This window comes from Anabrus simplex, chromosome 1 (assembly GCF_040414725.1).
Source record: "Anabrus simplex isolate iqAnaSimp1 chromosome 1, ASM4041472v1, whole genome shotgun sequence".
In the NCBI taxonomy this organism is placed as follows: domain Eukaryota; kingdom Metazoa; phylum Arthropoda; class Insecta; order Orthoptera; family Tettigoniidae; genus Anabrus; species Anabrus simplex.
The window spans coordinates 1,046,101,180-1,046,125,813 of NC_090265.1; the positions used below are offsets into that span (position 1 = coordinate 1,046,101,180).

At 36.7% G+C, this 24,634-nt stretch overlaps 2 protein-coding genes across 5 annotated transcripts in view; both read right to left on the reverse strand.

Annotated features, from left to right (window-relative positions):
* The window catches only part of LOC136857937 (zinc finger protein ZFP2), a 585,780-nt gene that overhangs the window by 263,165 nt on the left and 297,981 nt on the right, over window positions 1–24,634 (reverse strand). The gene's annotated exons all lie outside the window — the stretch shown is intronic.
* On the reverse strand, window positions 5,539–6,580 carry LOC136858824 (zinc finger protein 300-like). Its single transcript, XM_067138635.2, has one exon. The coding sequence runs from the start codon at window positions 6,578–6,580 to the stop codon at window positions 5,585–5,587; it is 996 nt and encodes a 331-aa protein (XP_066994736.2). The 3' UTR covers window positions 5,539–5,584.

A 24,634-nucleotide genomic window follows, 5' to 3' on the forward strand; every position in this document is an offset into this window, starting at 1 on the left:
CGTGTGAAGGAAATTTTGAGGAACGCCGTAAACAAGGCCATCCTTTCGAGTATTCCTCCCTAAATTTTAAACTATTTTTGATTTCTTACTAGCGTCACTGGTCACGGTAACGTCATCACACAAATTTTTCTGCACAAGAAATCACTTCATTGTTTATTTTAAACTTTTCACATTTCCTAACACATGCTTAGCATATCCTAGAAGAGCAATATATGTAAATTTGGCAACCAAAACGTAATATATACTTCTTCAACAGTCATGCAAACAGTTTCACAATGAAACTAAGCTTGCGACTATTTTGCCACCAAAACAAAGACAAACAAACTCAAATATGAACAAAGACAAAACTCCGCAAGTTATACCACTTCACATGTGGCTATTTTTCCACTGTGTTCGGTGCATAAAAATTCAAAATATTCTTAAACGAGGGACAGGAAACTGAAAGGGCAGGGGTATAAATGATTACTGAGAATTCCAAAAAGAAATATTTTGAAAATTCAAGCTGTAATGGCATTCCTTGTGTATCCTTTTGAACACTTCATACACTTACATTTGGAAATCAACAAAAAATTGTAATTTGTGGTGTGTCATTCATAAAAGCATAATTATGAGGTGCAATTCGTAATTATTATGATTGAATCGTAATAGTTGGCATCTCTGCATAAGGTTTCCATGTAGCAACTGTACCAAACTAGTCATTGCAAGAGATGTATTTGATTTTCAAATCTTTAGAAATTAAATTAAATGAAATAAGTTTCACGATAAATCTGTATTGGACTGTGATTACAATATAGTAAATTAATGTATTATTTGGGTCCACCTTTTCAATACAAAATGTAAAGAGTTTAAATTACATTAATGATTAGGGACTAGTTTCAACATAGTACTAGGTCATCGTCAGTCTAAACCACAATTAAAACACAAATACCAAAGAAAGTAAACAATGTAAAGACACGAAAGGTCTCGTAAAATTACATACCATGCGAGATATTGTGCAGCATCCATGTGTTTTTACATCTATGAATATCTTAAAAAACGACGTAACTTCATCTCAGTTGTTCTTCGAATATACAGAAGCAAATTTAAGAAGCCAGCATATGTTGAATTCCTCAACCCACAACTGAAAAATTTCCATCCCTATCAACTTTTTAATGCTATACAGCGCACTGGTCTTTAATCGTAAATAAACGACGTGACTTCGGCTTAGTGATTCTTCAATTGGATATCAGTATCTTAAAGGAGCCAGCATATTCTAATCTCCTTATCCAGCAACTCAAGGATTCCTATCTGTAACATCTTTTTAATGTGCACTGGACTTATTATGAATCTCGTTCAGAGAGTAATTTTTTAACATAGTGCCCCACAATATCTCGCATGGTATATACTTTTACAAGACCTTACGTGTCTTTACATTGTTTAATTTCTTTGGTATTTGTGTTTTAATTTTGCTTTAGGCTGACGATGACCTAGTACTAGGTCGAAACTAGTCCCTAGTCATTTATGTAATTTAAACTCTTTACATTTTTTATTGAAAAGGTGGACCCAAATAATACATTAATTTACTCTATTGAAATCTTTAGAAAACCTACACACTCTCCCACTACAATTAAGAATACCTCCCTACTACACCCTAAGGCCCAAAAACAAGCCTCATTCTATAACTTGATTTATAGAGCTCTGAAAATCCCCCTTTCTTCTAATAACTTAAAGGCCAAATTGAATTATATAAGAAATCTTGCCAAAATTAACGCTTTCAAAATTGACATGGTCAAACGTCTAATCAACAAAGTAAAAACTAAACTGTCCACGACCCTAATCCCAGACAAGCCTAAAAAACCAAATTCGCTACGTTTACATTTAATAACCTCACCATCCCCCAGGTTACTATTACCCTAAGGAAGCAAAAATATTAATATAGCTTTCAAGGCGGCCAACACCAATCTAAACATATTTCTTAACCACAACAAGGTCAATTATAACAACATTTACTCAAGATCAGGTGTATACAGATTAACATGTTCACAGTGTGGATTTTCTTATGTTGGACAGACTGGGAGGAGCTTTTATGCGAGATATTTGGAACTCTACAACGCCTTTAAACACAACAAGTACTCGGCATTGAGCCAGCACATAACTGAGACAGGACACCATTTCGCAACTATAGAGAAGGATCTTACTATTATTAAATGTATCAGTAAAGAAAAGTTAATGAATGAAATTGAAAATTTACACATCTTTTTGGACCAAACCTATAACAACAATCATAATTTAAATGAGGTCACAGAAAATAAAAATCCTTTATACGAATTAATGCCCAAATTAATACACATCATGAATTCACACGAGAATAAAATCCTGTATCTTTTTAAATCCGCTCACCCAAATGTTTCATCCACCAAACCAAATACCAGGTCTACCCACACTATCCCTGTTAACGCTCCTCTAGTAACGACACAGGCACTTAAAGATCAACGTAACCTGTCCCCCCTCCACACCCCACCCCTCCTTTACCGCACAAGTATAATACCAGGAGTAAAAATGTTAGTCAGGCAGGAGATGCCGGAACAGTCAGTTCTACTTAGCACTACCTTGCCAAGTAAGTTATCTCTCAATTGACATATCAACTACTGAAGTTCCTTATCATTATGCGTGCTTCAAAATACTAATTTTAACTTCTCTAAATTACAGACAATATATCTCCCAAAAGCTAGTAATCAATTCTACAAGTAAGAATATTCACGCACGACTGTTCATGACGTCAGGACATAGTTCAACAATTATGCACCAGCCTGAACTTGGATATACGACACTGCTGTACGCGACAAAAAACATACGATCAATTTTCAAATGTTAACACTCAACTTACCCAAATTATTCTTAATCTCTAGCTGTTGTTTATAACTATTGGACATTGTTCTCGTATCAAGTTCAGATACAGAATTCTTGGGATTATTATAGCCAAAGACGATTACAATCTACTGTTACTAGCCCAAGACCTGCAAAGTCATCATCTACGTTAAAAACATTTTCTTTTAGTTTTCATTTACATTCTTTTAAATTTATTTCCCATGAGTTCAGACACTGTTTATTCTCAATACTCTTAGTCTGTAATAGACATATTTCTATATTATAACTGTAGCATGTTAACTTAAGATGTTTTAAAGTGTAACTTATTATTTTCAGTGTAGTCCTTGTATGATTGGTTAATGATTCTGACTTTTGACCTTAAGGTTACCTACAGGCTGATGATGCCCTTAACAAGGGGCAAAACATGTTCCTAAGAAGTGTACATAGTATTATGTAAATTTCACCCATGTAACACGTGGTATGTATTGAATAGGTGGTAAGATAGAACAAATTATTTTGTGATTGATTAAACTAGTCACTGTCAAAAAAATAACAATAATACCTGCATAAAGTGGTAGGTTCATCCTTATAGGTTCAGAATTATTACAGAACATGTGTTTTTTAGGTTTCATGTGAGAGACTTTACTCCTTTCCACCCATCAGCATATGATAAACTTCCCAAGCTTTTATCACTGCTGACACTTTCATTACTCAAATGTTCTGTTTTCCCCTTGGATTTCATTCCCAAAATTGCTACCATCACTGCTGGTTTTTTCTCCTAACACTTCATTTATTTGTTCCTCATCTAATTATACCACTTGCTCCCAGAAGGGCCAGCTGCAACCTGGTCTGATGCCATGTGGCCAAACACTGAACTCTATTTGCAAGTTTCCTAGTAGTTGAAAATACTGTGTGGAGATGGCAGCAAGAGCTACTCCATGGCTCCTTGAACGCATCTGCTGGGGTCGCTGCGACATATAATCGACAAGCAACCGCACTGAATAGAAAAATCAACAATCGACTGTGGAAGCATATTATGCTTGGTGATAATATATCAACATAAGTACATAGAAGGTGAATAGTGTTGAGATGACTATCTTCTTCTACTATTCCTTAAAACAATCACCATCCCAAATCATCCTTAAGCCATATATCAATCTTCCTGATTTGCCTACAAACACAACATTCACATTTTTCTTGGCTAAAATACAACACATGTGAACCTCTTGCCTTGTTATTATAATCTCTTCATGTAACAATTTCTATCAAAGAATTTCTAAATCCAATACTTCGCAATCAACAAGCAAGAATCCAGAAGTGGATTACATTTACTTGTCCCAACTGATATAAATACAGTAGTAAACTGGGTTCCTAATTTCAGAATATAACTCCCACCATGGACTATTTAGAAGCTAGTGTAACCTACTTTTATTCAACTGGTCCTAGGTTAAATTCTGAATCTACCCAGATTGGGAATTGATTGACTTGATTTAATCTCAGATCATCTCATCTACACTACAGGGTATTAGAGCTCAAAAAATAACAACAACAGAAACAACTGCACACTGAATTTACACACTCTTAGTTCCATCACATAAATCAGCTGCCTCATTGAAGAGACAGCAAACTGCTTCATTGTTCCTGAGCTCTTCAAGCACTATAGACACAGTCTGTTGGGAGGATACAGTTCAAAGAATGAACATCTCAACCACCAACTTGATTCTTCCATGTTTTGGCTGCTCCCATGAATGTTATAATTCAACAATGAGCCAACAACTTCAAAGAACAGTTGATGATGATGATGATTGTTGTTTAAAAGGGCCTAACATCTAGGTCATCGGCCTCTAATGGCACGAAATGAGACAAGATGTAAGAACAATAAAGAATCCATAATCCTCCACTGACCAGAATTCAAAATAAGAGGACGAAGACTGAATGGATGGATATGAATTTAAAACAATCAGTGGATCTGACCTGCAACGCCCCACATTCCCAGAAACTAGCGTTAAACAATAGTATTACCAACCAAGGGAGTGCTTCTAAAGCACAATAATGAAACGATGATGCTTGTAGTCTAAACGGGTCCAAAATCCAGGTCATCGGCGCCTCATAATGGTACTTATCGTTAGGAAAGCAGAACCATGGTATTTGTCATGTTGCGGTATTAATCAAAAGTAGGGCAGACTCGCGGTATTCCACACATTATGGTACTACTCACAGGTAATGTAATACGCACATGTAACACAGACCTATGGTGTTTCGCACATTGTGTCGCTATTTACAGACAACGCAAACCTATGGTGTTCTTCCCATAAGTGGACTAACCACAGGGACTTGCATTATCCTGTGGTGTTCCTCACACAGTGGGTACTAATCATAGGCAAGGCAGAACCATGGTGTTGCTCATATAGTGGTACGAATCACATGTCATGTAAAATGCATCCTGAGCACACACTGTCACTACTAATCACAAATCTATTGTGTACCTAATATAGTGGTACCACACGCAAGTAAAATGACCCATGGTGTCCCCTGCATGGTGGTACTAATTACAAGTAGTATCATGGTTCTAATTTGATCATCCCTTGGTTGCCCCTTTTAGTTGCCTCCTATGACAGGCAGGGGATACTATGGGTGTATTCGTCTGCGTCCCCCACCCACAGAGGGTTCAAAGAACAGTACCCAGCTTAAACAGTGAACAGCAAGTTTTCAATATTTAAATCTAGTGAAACACATCCTAAAAGTATTCTGATGAGGGATTAAATGCTATATGTGTATGGGCCTTTTGATGTGCACTGAGGAGGGCTTTGCACACAAAGCCCTTGGTACAAAGGTGACAAATATAAGGTCGCTGCCCAGTGTGATATCTCTTGTGAATGACAAGTGTCGAGCGTTGTGTGAAAGACTTGCCGCAAGTCTCGCAGACATATGGCCGCTCTCCTGTATGCGTTCGCTGATGCAGCTTCAGGTTACAACGTTTGCTAAAGGCCTTCCCACATATGTCACAAATATTAGGCTTTTCCCCTGTGTGAATCCTCCTATGAAACTTAAGATGTTCTTTGTTTGTTAAGGCTTTGCCGCAAATATCACAGAGGCAAACATTTTCCCCAGTGTGCGATTTAACATGCAATGAGAGAGATTTCTTATGAGCAAAAACTTTCCCACATGTTTCACACTGATTTACTTTTGTAGGTTGTTCAGCATCAGGATGATTGGCCTTCTTGTGAGCCACCAGGTATCGAGTGTATGGAAATGCTTTCCCACAAATGTCACATTTAAAAGGTTTCTCCCCTGTATGGTAGTTTCGATGCTCTTGTAACCATGTGCTCACAAAGAAGCCCTTGTGGCACACCTCACAGCGATACTTGTAATCTTGAAAATGACGCTTGCGATGAGTTGCCAGAGCTGACCTGTATATAGTGGAGTACCCACAAATGTCACATGAATGCTTACTCTCACCTGTATGTTTCTTCTTATGAATAGTGATATCGTATGGCCGTTTGAAGGTCTTGTGGCAGATGTCACACGAATATGGACGGTCAATACTGTGAACCACCAAGTGACGCTTTAAAATCTTTTTGGTAGCAAATACTTTACCGCATATACTACATACATAATCATCAAGATTACTATGAGATTTCACATGAATTTCCAGATCAATAACTGAAATGAAGTTAACATGACACAAATTACAAGCAAAAAGCTCTTTTCCAACTTCCAATTCTTGTTTCATTGTTAATCCCTTCTTCACGATACAGCCTCTCTTTTGAGATCCCTTAATGGTTTTTGAAGAACTCTTATTCTGAAAACGACTGTCTATCTTGACGATTGTCGAGTTGTCTTCAGCTATCTTTAGACTTTTAAGACATGTTTCTGTTCCAAACCTAGAAAGAAGAGAAATCTACTATGATTTCTTTTGACAAAATCAGCCGACTTTGAAACGAGCAGAAAAGGAATAAAGAATTATATCGCTAACAGCAGTTCATACCAAGTGATCTTCCTGAAAGACCTGCTAATAAAATATTCACCTTTTAAAATAATAAACATCTATGAGATGGTAGAATCTGGTATCAGAAAAAATGATATATTTCTCAAAACAAGGATGTATTAAAGGTGAATATTTTAAACATTTTCCTTCATTTATAGTATGTAAAAAATGAATATCCACCTTTATTCCATAATGAAATAAAGATAGAATTTATTTTCATGTCTTAAGTTTGTTTCAACTGGTACTGGTGTGAATAAACGGCAAAAGGAAATAATACACCTCATGTTTACAATTAACACGTGAAAAGGCACATTTCCAGGACAAAAATCTTCAAAATATCAATTTCAGCTTAGTTATTCATTAACTTCCAAAATTTTAACATCAGTACGCCACTAAGCTAGGTTATTAAAAAATATGTGTTGGGTGTTATTACACCAAGAGTCTGCCTTGAAGAAGCCAAACTATACTTGGCCTACAACTTCCTATGTGCATTCTTGTAAAGATTACTTGCAAAAAGAAGAATACTATTCCTATCAATAGAGAGATAACTTAAAGAAGGAAAGTTGTTTGCAATTATGAATAGCTTGGTGTGCATGCTATAAGCATGAAATGAAAGATATATATTTTATCGAAGGAGAATATCATATCAGTAGATGAACTAAAAAATCAAGAATTTGCTAACAAAAACAGCTGAGAGCAAGGAGTTTAAATAATGCAAGATGTGCTTAACTCATTGTTTAATGACTATTGTGTTTTAATATTCATTCCAAGTGCTCTTAAAAAGGTACCGAGTTACTGATTCTTGACCCTGTTGCACGTGTAATCTTTTGTAAATCATTATACAATAATTTCCTTTATTGCAAGGAATCCTGCAGCCATCTCTTGAAATTAACCTGGCCATACTGCATTTATGTCTATTACAAAAGTAGATCACATCCTGTCAGGAATGGGAATTTTAGTTGAACAGTTCCCAATACAGGTTCATGTAATGTAATTGTGTTCATAATTTGTCAACCAGAAATAGCAGCTTATCCAAATATTCTTTTTTTAAAACAATCTGTTTCAGGTTGCACCGACACAGACAGGTCTTATAACGATAATGGGATAGGAAAGGGCTAGGAGTGTGAAGAAAACAATTGTGGCCTTAATTAAGGTACAGACCCAGCACTTGCCTGGTGTGAAAATGGGGACACCACAGGAAACCCTCTTCAGAGCTGCCAACAGTGGGGTTTAAACCCACCATCTCCCAAATTCAAGCTGATAACTACATGACCCAAAACACACACCCACGTATTCAGTCAAATAAAATGTATTGTCAGGCACGGTACCAGTAAGTGCAGAAAGGAAGTGGGGAAACAATCTGTCCCATGAACTTCTTCAAGCACCGATAGTTTCCCGGTACACACTATAATTCCATAACCATTAAGAATGAAATTATACATTGGTGTAAGGCTAGAACCCGATTTTATAAACTCCTTCTCCTGTTGTTCTAAAAAATAGTGAGCAACCTCAGCTCTACGAGTGTAACAATTAAGAATGAATTCATTAACCTCCCGAATGAGCGAGACTAATGATGTTTTTAGTTTTTAGTATATTGTGCCCAGAGGCTCTCTATAGCCAACAAGTGTCAGATTGTCTGAATTAATTCATCATGCCATGCAAAACACTGAGCAGGAACACAGTCAACAGTTAGCATGCTCGCTTTGACTAGCCTCAAGTGACACTTAAGCCATAATCTGAACTGTGTATGTCTATATGACCAGCATGCTAACATGTGCTGTAATAAACACTCAGTTTCAGCAGAAGAATTGTGCAGATGTTGATATGGAGAAAAGATTTATTTCTTGAATATTTGATAAATGTGTGTATTTTTGAGAATTCACTTAAGGATGTGCTCCAAGTACACCATAATGCAGCAAATGTTATGTTTAGGTTGGTATGTATTGACATTACAGTAAAGAAAAATATGTAATTAGTCTGCCTTGGTCGATACAATAATAATGTGTCAAGGAGAATTTTAAGTAGAATCACATTAAAGATACATGTTTTTGTTCTACTGCGCCTTCTTCAGCCTTGAGAAAGAAATATAAAGATTACAGAACATATTAACCCATTAGCGTCGTGCGTTGCCATATAGCAACGACTTTCACGCCTTTTTCTTTTAGTACTGTTGTCAACAAGAAAGAATCTGGAAGACTGTGGTGTCATCTGACACTTAGAGAAGAGTTTGAAGCATCAAGTAATCACGTTTATTTAATTAAAATCTATTGTTGTGACACAAGGAGTGGTAGACTGTTGGTTATTTTCAGATTCCCTCGAAAATGGCGTCGGCGTTGCATAAGAAGGATATAAAATTTATAAATAATCGAGTTGATTAGATTATGTTTACAACTGTGTTGTACATTATATATGCTGCATGTTGTAAGCATTTGAAATAGAATAGACGCACAATGCCATAGCAGTGCTTGTTTAATCATTATGGCAACGCTAGTAAAATTGCTGCAGCTGCCGAATCCTGTTATTTTGTCCCAACTCATACATCTTTGTTGCAGGAAGGGGTTTTCCCTTTCAGAAGCACTGCATATGCTACTGACTGAAGATCCCGATGGTGATATTTTTGTGGAATTGCCTGATGTAAGTGTACTTACAGATGAGGGCTCCTGGTGATGAAGATAATGGCGGGCTTATTGATAATCTCAGCTCTTGACAGTTACATGCCAGTGCTGAAATGAAGATTGTAAATAATGAAAAAATTGGGAGTAGTTATGATGGTGAAGGTGTGTTACCAGAGGATGGCCTTTCTTGTCTACTGATGCAAGATCTGTTTCAATTTCTGAAACTGCAAAAGAGCAGATAACTGATAGATAAAATAATAAATCAAGTTACAAATCAAGATGGACCGGAGGGGCTGATTGCGATATAGGGTACTGCTGACATTTGCGGAGCCTAACTATAGCAACTGCAAATCCACAACTGCTGTTGATATTTTTGATTGTTTGTAGATAACCAGCTGATTGAACATATAGTTCAAGAGAATAAAAAGTATGCATTGATTTTAAATTGCACGGACCCACAAATCCGTGCTTCATCGCCATACTTTTCATTTCTGGATACAGTAAGTTGCGCTATACACAACACCAAAACAGTCAACAATAACAATAAATATAACCAATCAGGTGTCTACCGTATCAAATGTAACAACTGTGACACAAGTTATATTGGACGTACAGGCAGAAACTTCACCATCCGCTACAATGAACATACAAATGCAGTAAAACACAACCATTTCTCATCAATAGGCCAACACATAGAAGAATCTAAGCATAGTTTCACAGACATCAATAACGATATGACGATATTAAACATAAACTCTAAGGGGCCCCTGCTCAACATAACCGAAGATTTCTATATTTCTCTAGACCAATACGCTAATCCCAATCATAACATTAACGACATTACAGAGAAAACCAGCATCATCTTTGATAAAGCCATTCCTGCATTAAAAAATGACTATCTCAAAATAGTAAACACACACCTAATAAACTGACAAATCACAAGCCTAACCCCACCCCTACCTCCACAATAGCCATTCCTCCTACCGCTCCACCTATATCCCTCTTCACAGCTAACATAAGCCCCAGACGCACTCGCAGTAGAACACAGCAAGTCTCCAAACATATCGGTACACGACCTCCACAACAATAGTAAGTACTCTTTTCATTTCCATACATACACCGGGCATTCATTCATATGCACATTATACTTATATTAGCTTATCTTTACAGATAACAACCACAACACGAACGCAGACGAGAGAGTTGTCGCCACCAACGGCTCCTAATCAAAATTTAAACTCAAGTCTTGCAGTTTATCACAAAAAACTAACTGAAGTACATCAACAGTTGGATTACATAGTACTCTAAAAAAATTTTCATGACAAGGGTTCTTACCACGTATCAATATGACATATATCAGCCATAGAACAATCTCGAAGATCACCTCATACAACTCATACAACTAATAGGCAACTTGATATATTTGGAGTGTACTGACCGGGAAAGGGTAGCACTGACACGGAATCAGAATTATTTGATAAGATAATCAGCTATGTAGGAAACGGCACGGAAAGAAATGTGATTTTAGAGGGAGATCTGAATTTACCAGGGATCAATTGGGAAGGAAATGCGAACGACAGGAAGCATGACCAACAAATGGCAAATAAGTTAATATGGGAAGGACAGCTGATTCAGAAAGTGATGGAACCAACCAGAGGGAATAATATCCTGGATGTGGTGCTCATAAAACCAGATGAGCTCTATAGAGAAACTGAATAGATGGTATTAGTGATCATGAAGCTGTTTTTGCCGTAGTTAAAAATAAATGTGATAGAAAGGAAGGTCTTAAAAGTAGGACTATTAGGCAGTACTATATGGCTGATAAGGCAGGCATGAGGCAGTTTCTAAAAAGTAACTATGATCGGTGGAAAACGGTAAATAAAAATATAAACAGACTCTGGGATGGGTTTAAAGAAATTGTTGAGGAATGCGAAAACAGGTTTTGTACCTTTAAAGGTGGTAAGGAATGGTAAAGACCCACCTTATTATAACAGAGAAATAAAGAGACTAAGAAGGAGGTGCAGAATGGAAAGAAAGAGAGTTAGAAATGGCTGTGGAAATAAGGAGAAATTGAAGGAACTTACTAGAAAATTAAATCTAGCAAAGACGGCAGCTAAGGATAACATGATGGCAAGCGTAATTGGCAGTCATACAAATTTTAGTGAAAAATGGAAGGGTATGTATAGGTATTTTAAGGCAGAAACAGGTTCTACGAAGGACATTCCGGGAATAATTAATGAACAAGGGGAGTGTGTATGTGAGGATCTTCAAAAGGCAGAAGTATTCAGTCAGCAGTATGCAAAGATTGTTGGTTACAAGGATAATGTCCAGATAGAGGAGGAGACTAAGGCTAAAGAAGTATTAAAATTTACATATGATAACAATGACATTTACAATAAGATTCAAAAAGGTGAAAACTAGAAAAGCGGCTGGAATTGATAAGATTTCTGGGTATATACTAAAGACAATGGGTTGGGATATAGTATCATATCTGAAGTACTTATTTGATTATTGTTTAGTCGGAGGAGCTATACCAGATGAATGGAGAGTTGCTATCGTAGCCCCTGTGTATAAAGGAAAGGGTGATAGACATAAAGCTGAAAATTACAGGCCAATAAGTTTGACATGCATTGTATGTAAGCTTTGGGAAGGCATACTTTCTGATTATATCAGACATGTTTATGAAATTAATAAATGGTTCGATACAAGGCAGTTCGGTTTTAGGAAAGGTTATTCCACTGAAGCTCAACTTGTAGGATTCTAGCAAGATATAGCAGATATCTTGGATTCAAGAGGTCAAATGGACTGTATTGCAATTGACCTGTCTAAAGCATTTGATAGGGTGAATCATGGGAGACAACTGGCAAAAATGAGTGCAAATGGTCTAGACAAAAGAACGACAGAATGGGTTGCTATATTTCTAGAAAATAGATCTCGGAGAATTAGAGTAGGTGAAGCTTTATCTGACCCTGTAATAAATAAGAGCGGAATTCCTCAAGGCAGTATTATCGGACCTTTATGTTTTCTTATATATATAAATGATATGAGCAAAGAAGTGGAATCAGAGGTAAGGCTTTTTGCGGATGATGTTATTCTCTATAGAGTAATAAATAAGTTACAAGATTGTGAACAACTGCAACGTGACCTCGATAATGTTGTGAGATGGACAGCAGGCAATGGTATGTTGATAAACGGGGTTAAGTGTCAGGTTGTGAGTTTCACAAATAGGAAAAGTCCTCTCAGTTTTAATTACTGCGTTGATGGGGATCATTGTAAGTATCTAGGTGTTAATATAAGGAAAGATCTTCATTGGGGTAATCACATAAATGGGATTGTAAATAAAGGGTACAGATCTCTGCACATGGTTATGAGGGTGTTTAGGGGTTGTAGTAAGGAAGTAAAGGAAGGGGCATATAAGTCTCTGGTAAGACCCCAACTGGAGTATGGCTCCAGTGTATGGGACCCTCACCAGGATTACCTGATTCAAGAACTGGAAAAAATCCAAAGAAAAGCAGCTCGATTTGTTCTGGGTGATTTCCGACAAAAGAGTAGCGTTACAAAAATGTTGCAAAGTTTGGGCTGGGAAGAATTGGGAGAAAGAAGAAGAGCTGCTCGACTAAGTGGGATGTTCCGAGCTGTCAGCGGAGAGATGGCGAATAAGTTTGAGTGGCATTTACAAAAGTAGGAAAGATCACAATATGAAGATAAAGTTGGAATTCAAGAGGACAAACTGGAGCAAATATTCATTTATAGAAAGGAGAGTTGGGGATTGGAATAACTTACCAAGGGAGATGTTCAATAAATTTCCAATTTCTTTGAAATCATTTAGGAAAAGGCTAGGAAAACAACAGATAGGGAATCTGTCACCTGGGTGACTGCCCTAAATGCAGATCAGTATTGATTGATCGATTGATTGATTGACTGAAATCAACATGATACAGAAGCACAAGAACCACAAAGAAGATTAAGAATGAAATCCACGCAACACGAACTCAAATTTTAATAAGTGTTTTAACATACAGTACATATACCATTTTTTTAGTGTGCTTAATTTTTTAAGTGTTTTATACTGTGGCGTATGTATTTTAATATGTTTAATGTACTCATGTCCAATGTACACTCAATAGGTTTCAGTTTATTGTAACCTTCACCACAACCTTTGATCATAGATATTTTAACCTCACACTACTGCAATATATCTTATTTCCATCCCCATTAGACATCTGGATGATCTAACGTTAACAACATCTTAGTGATTTTGTCTAATGGCTGTAATATAATTATGTACTAGCTGATGATGGCCATGGAAGGCCGAAACCGGTACTACTTTAAATCAATTTACAATAAATAAGTATTGATCGGTGGAACACATTTCTTGTCTATACATTGAAATGAACATAGGTCATTACAATGACATCAGTCAGAACGGCAAAAGTAAAAGCAATGTTTCACATGAAATACTCTAACAAATGAAAAACCACACATTTTCCCACTTTTAACGAACAGTACTACACTGCCGATCTAACAGTCCAAAGTTCCAGAGCTGGAATAAACAGGCTGCAGACAACAGTGATCTGTGAACACTCTTAGTCTTTTTTCGAAGGGGGTAGAGGTCGAATAGTGGAGAGTCCCAGGGCATAAACTATGCCCTTTTACTAATCTCTTTCCTAGGAGTAACCGATGAGTCGGAAAATCTCAATTCACTGCGCTGTCATCGGCAAAACCTATCTGACTTGGAGGCAATTTTTTCCCCCAAGCCAGAAGAGAAACCCCCTCTTCACTGCTAATTTTGAATAAAATGAATGTAGAATTTAATAAAATTGTGGAGCAAGAAGCTCTTTTTAAGAAACGGCTCTTTTCAGGGTTGAATGAGTTATTTAGTGAACTGTGGTGCAATAATTTGGAATATGCCTCCATTATAAATCTAGACCAGGTCGTCATACTACTACTACTAAGTGAGCCTCTGCCTTAAGAGTGCACATTGCTTATTCAAAATAGGGCATCAGAGCAGGGATCGAATAGCTGAAATACTATGATGAACCAATGAGTTACGTACCAGCAGTATGGTTAAAATTGAAATAATAAATAAAGATGTTCAACCTATTCAATACAAAAGAATAAGAAATGCAGTGATTACGTTCTTATTTAATAATAAGCAGAAGTGGTACCGGTATCGACCCTAGTCCAGGTCATCATCAGCCGATTAAAACATGAAAAATAATGCATAGGAAAAAGAAAATAAAAGATCAAGTTCACTGCGGATCAGTAGAAAAGGCGATATAAAAATGACGGGGGTCGACACTGTAAAATTCAGAAGTAAAATGTAAGTCACTTAAAAGAAACAGTGCGTAATTTTCTGAACAGCAGTATGGGACACGCAGTGTTAGGCAAAGTCTTATAATGTTTATGAAAAGCGGAGAACGGTTAAATGAGCTAGCTTGTATACACTGTCAGGCACAAAGTCATAACACAATCAAACACATATGAAAATGTATGAACAAGAGGAATGATATGCTAAAGATGAAAGTTTTCTAACCCCAGCTATTTCCCGCCAATATTCAGTCAGGCTGTTATACTCGGTACACAGCAGTAATCCCATCCATCGGAGTTGAGCGGCAGCATAAGAAACAAAAAACATCACCACAAACAAAGATCAATGTAATGTTATTGTTGATGTTATGCACTTTCAATATTGTAGGCCTTCACATTTAATTTTCTTCCAAAATACCACTCTTATCATAGTCGGTATGGTAAAATTCAATAAAACATAAATGGTCCAAAATTGTATTCTCTATATCTTTTGTTATGTAGTAGTTTACGATAGGATCAATAACATAGGTATTTAAAAATTAAATTTTAGGAGCCTTCCCCATAACTACAATTTCATAGAGGGTGAATAAAATTGTTTATAACTTAAACTGTAGTTTCTTATTGCCCGACTCTATATACCGATTTCCATTAAATTCTGTTAACCCATTTTCTCATGGCTCGGCATTGATATGAAATTGGCAACAAAAATACAAATTTATGAATATCTCTGTTATCAAAGCCAGTACGCTAACAATGATCAGATATAACTATAGTTATGTAGTATTTATTGAGAGGACCACTAATAATATAAATATCTGAGAATTCAATTTAGGCCTTCCCCTAAACTACCATTTCACTTTAGCATGAGTAAAATGATTTTGCAGCCTAGATTGTAGCCGCTCATCCCCCAACTTCACATACCGATTTTCATTAAATTCACTTCAGCCGTTTTGTCGTGATGCGTATACAAACACACACACACACACACAGACAGAAAGAAATTACGGAAAAGTAAAAAGTGCATTTCCTTGTTACTATGGACATGACCAATACAGAAAAACCATTCTTTTCAAATTCTGAGCAATGTACAGACAAAACTCTTATTTTATGTATACAGATAAGATATTTTTGCTGTTTGTGTACATTTATTTACATGAGTCGGTAGTGATAATGTTTAGTCTATATATATAAAATAAGAGTTTTGTCTGTACATTGCTCAGAATTTAAAAAGGATGGTATTTCTGTATTATCAGACGTGCCCACAGTAACAAGGAAAAGTCCTTTATACTTTTCCGTACTTTCTCTCTCTCTGTCTGTCTGTCTGTCTGTATGTATGTATGTATGTACGTACACGCATCATGAGTAAACGGCTGAAGAGAATTTAATGAAAATCGGTATACAAAGTCTGGTAATAAGTCGCTACAATCTAGGCCAGGGATGGCGAACCTATGCCACGCGTGTCACTAGGTGACACGTGAACACGATTTCGGTGACACGCCACATGAACATAATAATGTTTAAATATATGTCTTGTACCACAGACAATACATATCTTACAGTGTTTCACATGTAAAAAATACATATCGAAAATGTAAAAACTACTTCCATCCGGACGTGCAATATGGCAGCACTGCTACACTGATAGGTCCGAAAGTCAAGGGAGATAACAGTGTCGTTTTCTGGTGGGTTTGTATACGAACTTCGCAAACATGTTTCCGGTGCTGATAAGAACAGAAAAATTACAAAGGTAGTGACGCGATTTTTCAAGAAAAGTGGACAAGGAAATTCGGACTGATAGGAAGATGTGTTGCCTGTGTTCGAAAACAATTGTATCCCTCACATTTAATGTAAAGCGCAATTTCGAGACTAATCATTCAAATGTTTGTTCCATGCCAAATGAAGATAGAAGAGAGTTCGTGTCACAAAATATTGAACATTACACAAAACAACCTAGTTCTTTTGTACCATCTTTCCGGCTAAGGAAATATTTCAATCTGTATCCCAAAGAACATCAGTGCAGCTGTTTCCATCTGTCTCACTGCATGCATGGTAAACCACTTTCTGACAGTGAGTTCTTGAAATAAACTTCCTTATTGATATTAGATACATTATTTGAAAACTTCCCTAACAAACAACAAATAATTAACAGAATGAAAGGAATGCCAGCGAGCTGAACTGCTGTCAAGGATAGAATAATAAGAATGAGTGAAGAAGTTTTGGAGCAATTGAAAGCTAATTTGGATAACTCCCAGTTGTATACAGTATATTTCGATGAAACCAGGGATGTGACCTTACAACCAAGGGTAGCTGTTTTTTCTGATTTCCTTGTGGAAATGTGATGACGTACGAATTATTTAAATTGTTGAGCATATGAACTATGACAACATGGAAAGCTAATGAAGCTAATGGAGGAAGTAAAGTCCTTTGTCAATATTAGTATTTTTGATGTTTATATGTAATAATATTTTTTACTTTTTAGAATTTGTTTTACGTCGCACCGACACAGGTATAGGTCTTATGGCGACGATGGGATAGGAAAGGCTTATGAGTGGGAAGGAAACCGCCGTGGCCTTAATTGAGATACAGCCCCAGCATTTGCCTGGTCTGAAAATAGGAAACTACGGAAAACCACCTTTGGGCTGCCGACAGTGGGGCTCGAACCCATTATCTCTCGGATGCAAGCTCACAGCTGCGCACCCCAAACTGCTCAGCTAATTCGCCCTGTAATAATATTTAATGACGAAGTGTGTTACAATGGGAGCTTATTATTAATTTATATGCAGTATTTGCAAAATATGACCATGGAACATGGAATCAAATGTATTTAAGGATATATATCTAATAAATAAATGAATAAACCAGTAAATTAATTAAATAAACATCATGTTATGAAACATAGTTGGGAATATGGGAAGGAAGTCGGGGGGGGGGATGTTGTAGGTTGTAGCCATTTCTTAAAGGAAAATAACAAGTGGCACAGTCAACAGTTGAGAATAATGAACCAGACTTAAAATGACACACTTGTTGGAAAGGGTTCGCCATCTCTGATCTAGGCCATAAATAATTTTATTCACGCTAACTGAAATGATAGTTTAAGGAAGGCCTAAAACTTTATTCTCAAATATTTACGTTATTATTGGTCATATCTTAGTGAAAATTGGTATACAGAGCTGGGGAATAAGTCGCTATAATCTAGGCCATAAATAATTTTACTCACGCTGAGTGAAATGGCAGAATAGGGAAAGGCCCAAAATTTAATTCTCAAATATTTGTTATTAATGGTTGCATCTTAACGAAAATTGGTAGGGAAAGCCGAGGAATAAGTCGCTACAATCTAGACCAAAAATAATTGTATTCATGCTGAGAAAAATCGTAGTTTAGGGAAAGGACTACAATGGAATTCTCAAATATTTATGTTATTAGTGGTCCTATCTTAATGAAAATTGGTATGCAAAGTCGGGGAATAAGTCGCTATAATCTAGGCCATAAATAATTTTATTCACGCTGAATGAAATGGTAGTTTAGGGGTAGGCTTAAAATTTAATTCTCAAATAATTATGTTATTAGTGGTTGTATCGATAAATACTACATAAATAAAGTTATATAGTATTATATTTCCAATCATTTATATCTTATACATTGTTACCATACTGGCTATGATCAGAGATATTCATGAATTTGGATTTTTGTTACTAATTCCTTATCAGCGTCGTGTCACGAGAAAATGGGTAGACGAGTGTGAAGGAAGCGGCCTTGGCTTCAATTAAGGTATAGCCCCAGCATTGGCCTGGTGTGAAAATGGGAATCCACAGAATAACATCTTCCAAGGCTGCCGACAGTGGGATTCTAATCCACTATCTCCCGGATGCAAGCCTACAGCTGCGCGCCCCTAACCACACAGCCAACTCGCCCAGTCGAACGAGTGTGACAGTCTGCCTAAATATTGGCACGAAGTAGCTGGGGATTTGATATTTAAAGTTAGGTAACTTTCTTCTTTAGCATGCCATTCCTCTGTTTCATAAATTTTCCGATACTACTGGTACATAACACACTGGTTCATCATAGCATTCGAGCTATTCAATCCCTACTCTGAGGCACTGATTGGAATGAAAAGTGTGCATATTTAATGGAATAATGTCAGAGAAGTGTTCACACCTGTCTGCGGCCTGATCATTCCAGCTCTGGGACTTTGGACTGTTTGATCGACACCATAGTAATGGGCATAGAATCTCAAGGATAATTTAATAAAAACCACCTATTCAACACTTTCCACGTTTAATGTGGTTTGAATCTACATGAATTTATGTAGACTTATCAGGTCAGGTACATGTTTCACCAATTATTTTGGGCATCTTCAGCCTGTAGACAACCTTTAGGTCAAGGTTTGGGACCTTTTTAATCAATATATAGTATAATATACAAACATTAATGATATCTTAAGACTAAAATGCCAGGATAATAATTTTGAAAATGTGAACTGAACATAACTGTGGGTAACATAAGTCAATGGTCTTTTAACACATTAAAATTTGTCGGTCCTATTCTATCTAACTTGAAAATATGTCTAAAACTAAAGTGGGTCTTCTTCCTCTTTCACAAGTCTTGGGTAAAGAGGATATATCACCCATATTGCTTCTAGAAACTCCCCTCCAGCAATAGCACATACGTCCATAGACCAGCCTACCCCCACTCTCCCTCCATGCCCAGCCCCTCCATTACCACACCAATACAACATCAGGAGTAGAAATGTTAATAATACAGGCATTGCCAGAACAGACAGGTCCACCTAGCATGAACTGAACAAGTAAGTCATTTTACAGTTATGAGGTGTTAGTTTAATACATTTTGTCACAACGTGTGCTCTAAATTATTAATTAAAATTTCTTTTTTACTTCATTACAGATAATCTTAGGATCCCTCCCAAGGACCAAGCAACACATCAACAAGAATGATATTCATACAAGACTGTATCAAGTGTCTAGGATGTTCCTTCGCAATTAAGCAGCAGCTTAAAACTAAGAAACACCTTAATATTGTACTCTTTACAATTCTTTGATGTTACATGAGACCAGAAGTAAAGACGTTTACAGTTTCACTCACAACAATGTTCTTGACCAGTCTAATTATAACAATCGGTTTTAAATTTCCACTAGTGTTTGACAACACATTTCAATGTTAGTTACGTCAAGAACACGAAAATGAAATATGTGGGTCAAATAAGCCCCAGTATCAATATCCTCCTTTCTCACGACTTATGATAGAGAAGAAGATCCATTTTAGTTTTGAACATATTTTTTAGTTAAATAGAATGGAACCGCCAAGTTTTAACTGTGTAAAAACACCGTTAATTTAAATTTATATTTTCAGTCTTGACCAGCCTACAATTAACAATCAGTTCAAAATCTTCACTTGTTGTTGACAACACATTCTGACATTAGTTACAGTACGTCAAGAACATGAAATGATATAGGGGTCAAATGAACCCCGGTATGTAATATCCTCTTTACCCAAGACTTATGATAGAGGAAGAAGATCCGTTACAGTTTTGGACATACTTTCAAGTTAGATAGAATAGGACCGACAAGTTTTAATGTGTTAAAACACCATTAAGTTATGTTACCCACAGTTATGTTCAGTTCACATTTTTTAAATTATTATCCTGGCATGTTAGTTTTAAGAGATCATTAATGTTTGTATATCATACTATATATTAGTTAAAAAGGTCCCAAACCTTGACCTAAAGGTTGTCTACAGGCTGAAGATGCCCAAAATAATTGGTGAAACATGTACCTGACCTGATAAGTCTAAATAAATTCATGTAGATTCAAACCACATCAAACGTGGAAAGTATTGAGTAGGTGGTTTTTATTAAATTATCCTTGAGATTCTATGCCTAACGTCATCTTCAATACGGAACAACAATGAGAGTTGTTACTTGTAACCGTAGTACTGTTCGTTAAAAGTGAGAAAATGTGCAGTTTTTCATTTGATCGAGTATTTAATACGATAACATTGCTTTTAATCACTACATTCCTACTGACGTTTTTGTAATGACCTACAGTATATTGACTTCAGTTAGGAAAACCACAAAGTCAGTCTTTCTGAGAATCCCGTAGCGAAGCACGGGTACATCAGCTAGTATTGTAATATGTAGAGGAGCGCTGTCAAATTATTTAGGGATATTTTGTTGTTGTTCTCTACGCATGAAGATTATTATTATTATTAGTATGTTTTCAATTCAGGTTACCAACGTATATTTCAACAATCATGAAAGATTTAATTTTGGTTTCATGTAGGTGCCGTAAGCACATATTTTATAAATTAATAGAGTGGAGAACTGTTGAATTAATGTTCATGATTAATTTTGATATTTTTAAGTAACCGGCAAACCGAGCCTGGATTGAGAAGTATAAATTTTTATATGAATCAATTAGGAATTTTACTGATCTAGGGTCATGATGGCAGAAATGTTATCTAAAACTTATTTTTTTATTATGTACACTTCAAAGAAACAATCCAAAATAAACAATGGAGATATTATAAAAGTTGTATAATGGGAATTATTTTATTGTTGTAAAATACGATGTTGAGTGACGTTATGGGGTGAAGTATTTTAATGAAGTCTAGATTAAGGAATATATAGTATTAGGTGAAAGTCTTCTTATTGAAACAAAGACAAATTCATGTATCAGCCTGGAAGCTGATGTAAAATAAGGCCAGCGGTGAAGCTGTCATTGAGTTAAAGGTTGTTGAACAAGATGACATTGCTTTAATGAACCAGCTGATTGAGCTGAGGAGCACATATGGCAAACAGTGCTCACCAATAAATGCTAAGGACCAAATGAAGAAACAAAAGACCAAGAGTGACGCAACATCGTTAATAGATAAATACAGGATTAAACCATTTAAGATTGCCACAATAATGTGTATCAAAGTTAGGAAACACCCAATTGATTTATTAGGATTGTTAAGGACAGGATCTTTTTTTAACATGCCACTTTTTTTATTATTACTACTGTTAATAATTTCATAGGTATGGTTTACCTACATGTTTGACAGGATGAGGATAGCGATGAGAGTGATCTACTTATAGTCATGGTGAACGGTGATTTTCATGATTTATACTATATTGGTCACCGAAATCTGCCAACCTTGTCACAATTAATTTTTTATAACCTGATATTGAATCTTCTTTGTACAGCTCCGTGGCTGGATATTCACTTGGCTGTGACTCCGTTTGTAGATATTAGTCATTTTCTTGATAAGTTTTGTTAAGTAGGAGAGTTATCATCCCTCGTTTAGTTCATGTAAAATTAGAAAAGGACTCGTAAAATACAGGAAGAAAGGTCTTAAGATTCATTGATGTAATTGTAGCAACAACAACGGCAAAATTATCTGAGTTACTCAACTATAAGTTTGTGCATTCAATTTATTTAAATTGTGGAAACTTTATGTTAATTAACCAGTAGTTCAGTAATCTCTGGATATAAAATAATGTAAATTACGAGGATTGGGACAAAAGTCATGGCAACTATCTTTTTTCTTGTAGGTATGTGAACGGATCACAAACGTATATGTGTCATGTGCAAGTTCTTCAGGCATAGTGTGTATGCAGAACAACAGATGGCTCTGTGATAGCTGGTAATAGCACATCGAGGGCTGTGAAATCAGTCAGTTGGTGAGTGTCGTGCGAGATGGAAGTAACCCGTGTTGAGCAGCGCGCTTACATCAAAATAGCCGTTCTCCAAGGGAGAAATGCGATGGAATGTCGCAGTGAATTAGTGGAAACCCTTGGGAATAATGCCCTACCAAACTGTACAGCAGCACGGTGGGTAGGAAAGTTTCAGCAAGGACGTGTGTCAATCAGTGATGAGCAACGTTTGGGACGACCTGTCAGTGTGCGGACCGACGTGGCACGTGCAGTCATTGAGCAGCTCCTGGATGAAGACAGACGATGGATGCTACTGGAGTTAGAGAGGGCAAGTGGCATCAAGAAACGCACCGTCCACAGTATATTGTGTAATGAGCTGCAACTGCGCAAAATCGCATCATGGTGGGTACCGCATGCACTGACGGAAGTTCAAAGGTGGGTGCGCTATGCAATATGCTCCGACCACCTTTCACGCTGGTAACAGGATGGCGATCAATTCTTGACATGAATAATCACCATAGATAAATTTTGGGCCACGGCATACGAGCCAGAAGTGAAACGTCAGTTCGCGGTGTGGTGACATGCTGGATCACCAAAGAGGCAGAAGGTCCGTCAGAATCTTTCTCCAGTCAAATTGATGGTGATCGTCGCGCATGATATCAGGGGTGTCATTGTTTGCAACTTTGTTCCACATGGCAGAACAGTGACCGCACAGCACTACAGGGACTTCCTGGTGCGACAGGTACAACATGGCATTTGGGAGAAACGTCCGGATCTTGTGGACAGTGCCAATAATCCTGCACGACAATGCAAAACCACATAAAGCAAAGTGTGTAGGGCAGCTACTGCGACGTTGGGGACGGAAAGAATTGGAGCACCCACCGTACCCTCCCGGCATTTCGCCCTGTGACTTTGATCTCATTCGAAAGATTAAGGAACTACTACGTGGTAGGCGGTTTGCAACACGAGAGGACATTGCTAATACTGTGTGCCAACAGGTAACCCGATTCACACATGGTGCGGCAAATGCTGAGGCAGATGGTATTCAGCACCTCCCACATCACTGGCAGCGTGTGGTGTCAGTAGCAGGGGACTACTTTGAGGGTCTTTAGACCCATGTTTGTCATGTCAACTTTATGTGTACTCTGTTGTCCTCCTTTTGCACCAGGAAGGCCATATTGCCATGTATACTACCGTAATAAATTAATGTGTTACGATATTTCAGTGCTATTCATTGTCCACACATGTATTTAAAACCTTGTCCCTTCGTCTGTATATGTCACATTTTCCAACCGACTGGTATCTTCAAGAAAAAAAATAGTTGCAATGACTTTTGCCCCAACCCTCGTATAACTTTTATAGAATGGATTTCTTTTATATTATACACAGTGACGTAAAGGTGATTTAAAAAAAAAAGAATCTGAATAATCTAAGTGATAATCAAAGGCAACCATCAAGGGAGAAATGATACTTTTATCCTTGAATGTTCTGAGTAATTAAATTTATTATACACACTGGTAAGAATGAAGGTTGACTTCAGTGGCTATTTTATTATTATTATTATTATTATTATTATTATTATTATTATTATTATTATTATTATCTTAAAGACAAAAAAATGTTTTATAGTTAGTATTGCATCACCATTGAATCTGTTCCGCATAAATGTCTGACAAGTGGTATATTGTCTTGTTTTAACGTTATCAGTGTGATATTAGACTTTTCTTCTTTTTATAGTAACATCGACAGAAAGGAATAATATTAACCACAATATGTTTGTTCTGATGATATTATGAACAAGTATCTGTCCAACGTAGTTCCTGGGCGATAGGCAGCCATGTGACTGGTGGGAATATTACAGACCGCAGACAGACCTATGCAAAATATCACAACCTCAGATAAGGTTAGTTCCTAGGGTAAAGGAACAAAATCATTGAGAATTTACAATCAAATACTAGAATCACACAATTAGCCAGCAGAGTTAGTGCACAGCGTTGCTAGGTGAATCAAGAGGATCTTGCGTGGTAAGTACATAAATTAACGGGAAAAGGGGTAACATCAGAAACTTAACTGTGGAAAGGAGTTAATTTGAAAAAAATTATATTTCACAATAAACCTCAAATAAGAAGAGATGATTACCTTAACCAAGTTTAAACATGAATATTCGCACAAATTTTGAAAGAGTAACACCAAATGTTAACAAATGAAATCATGTAGATTGTG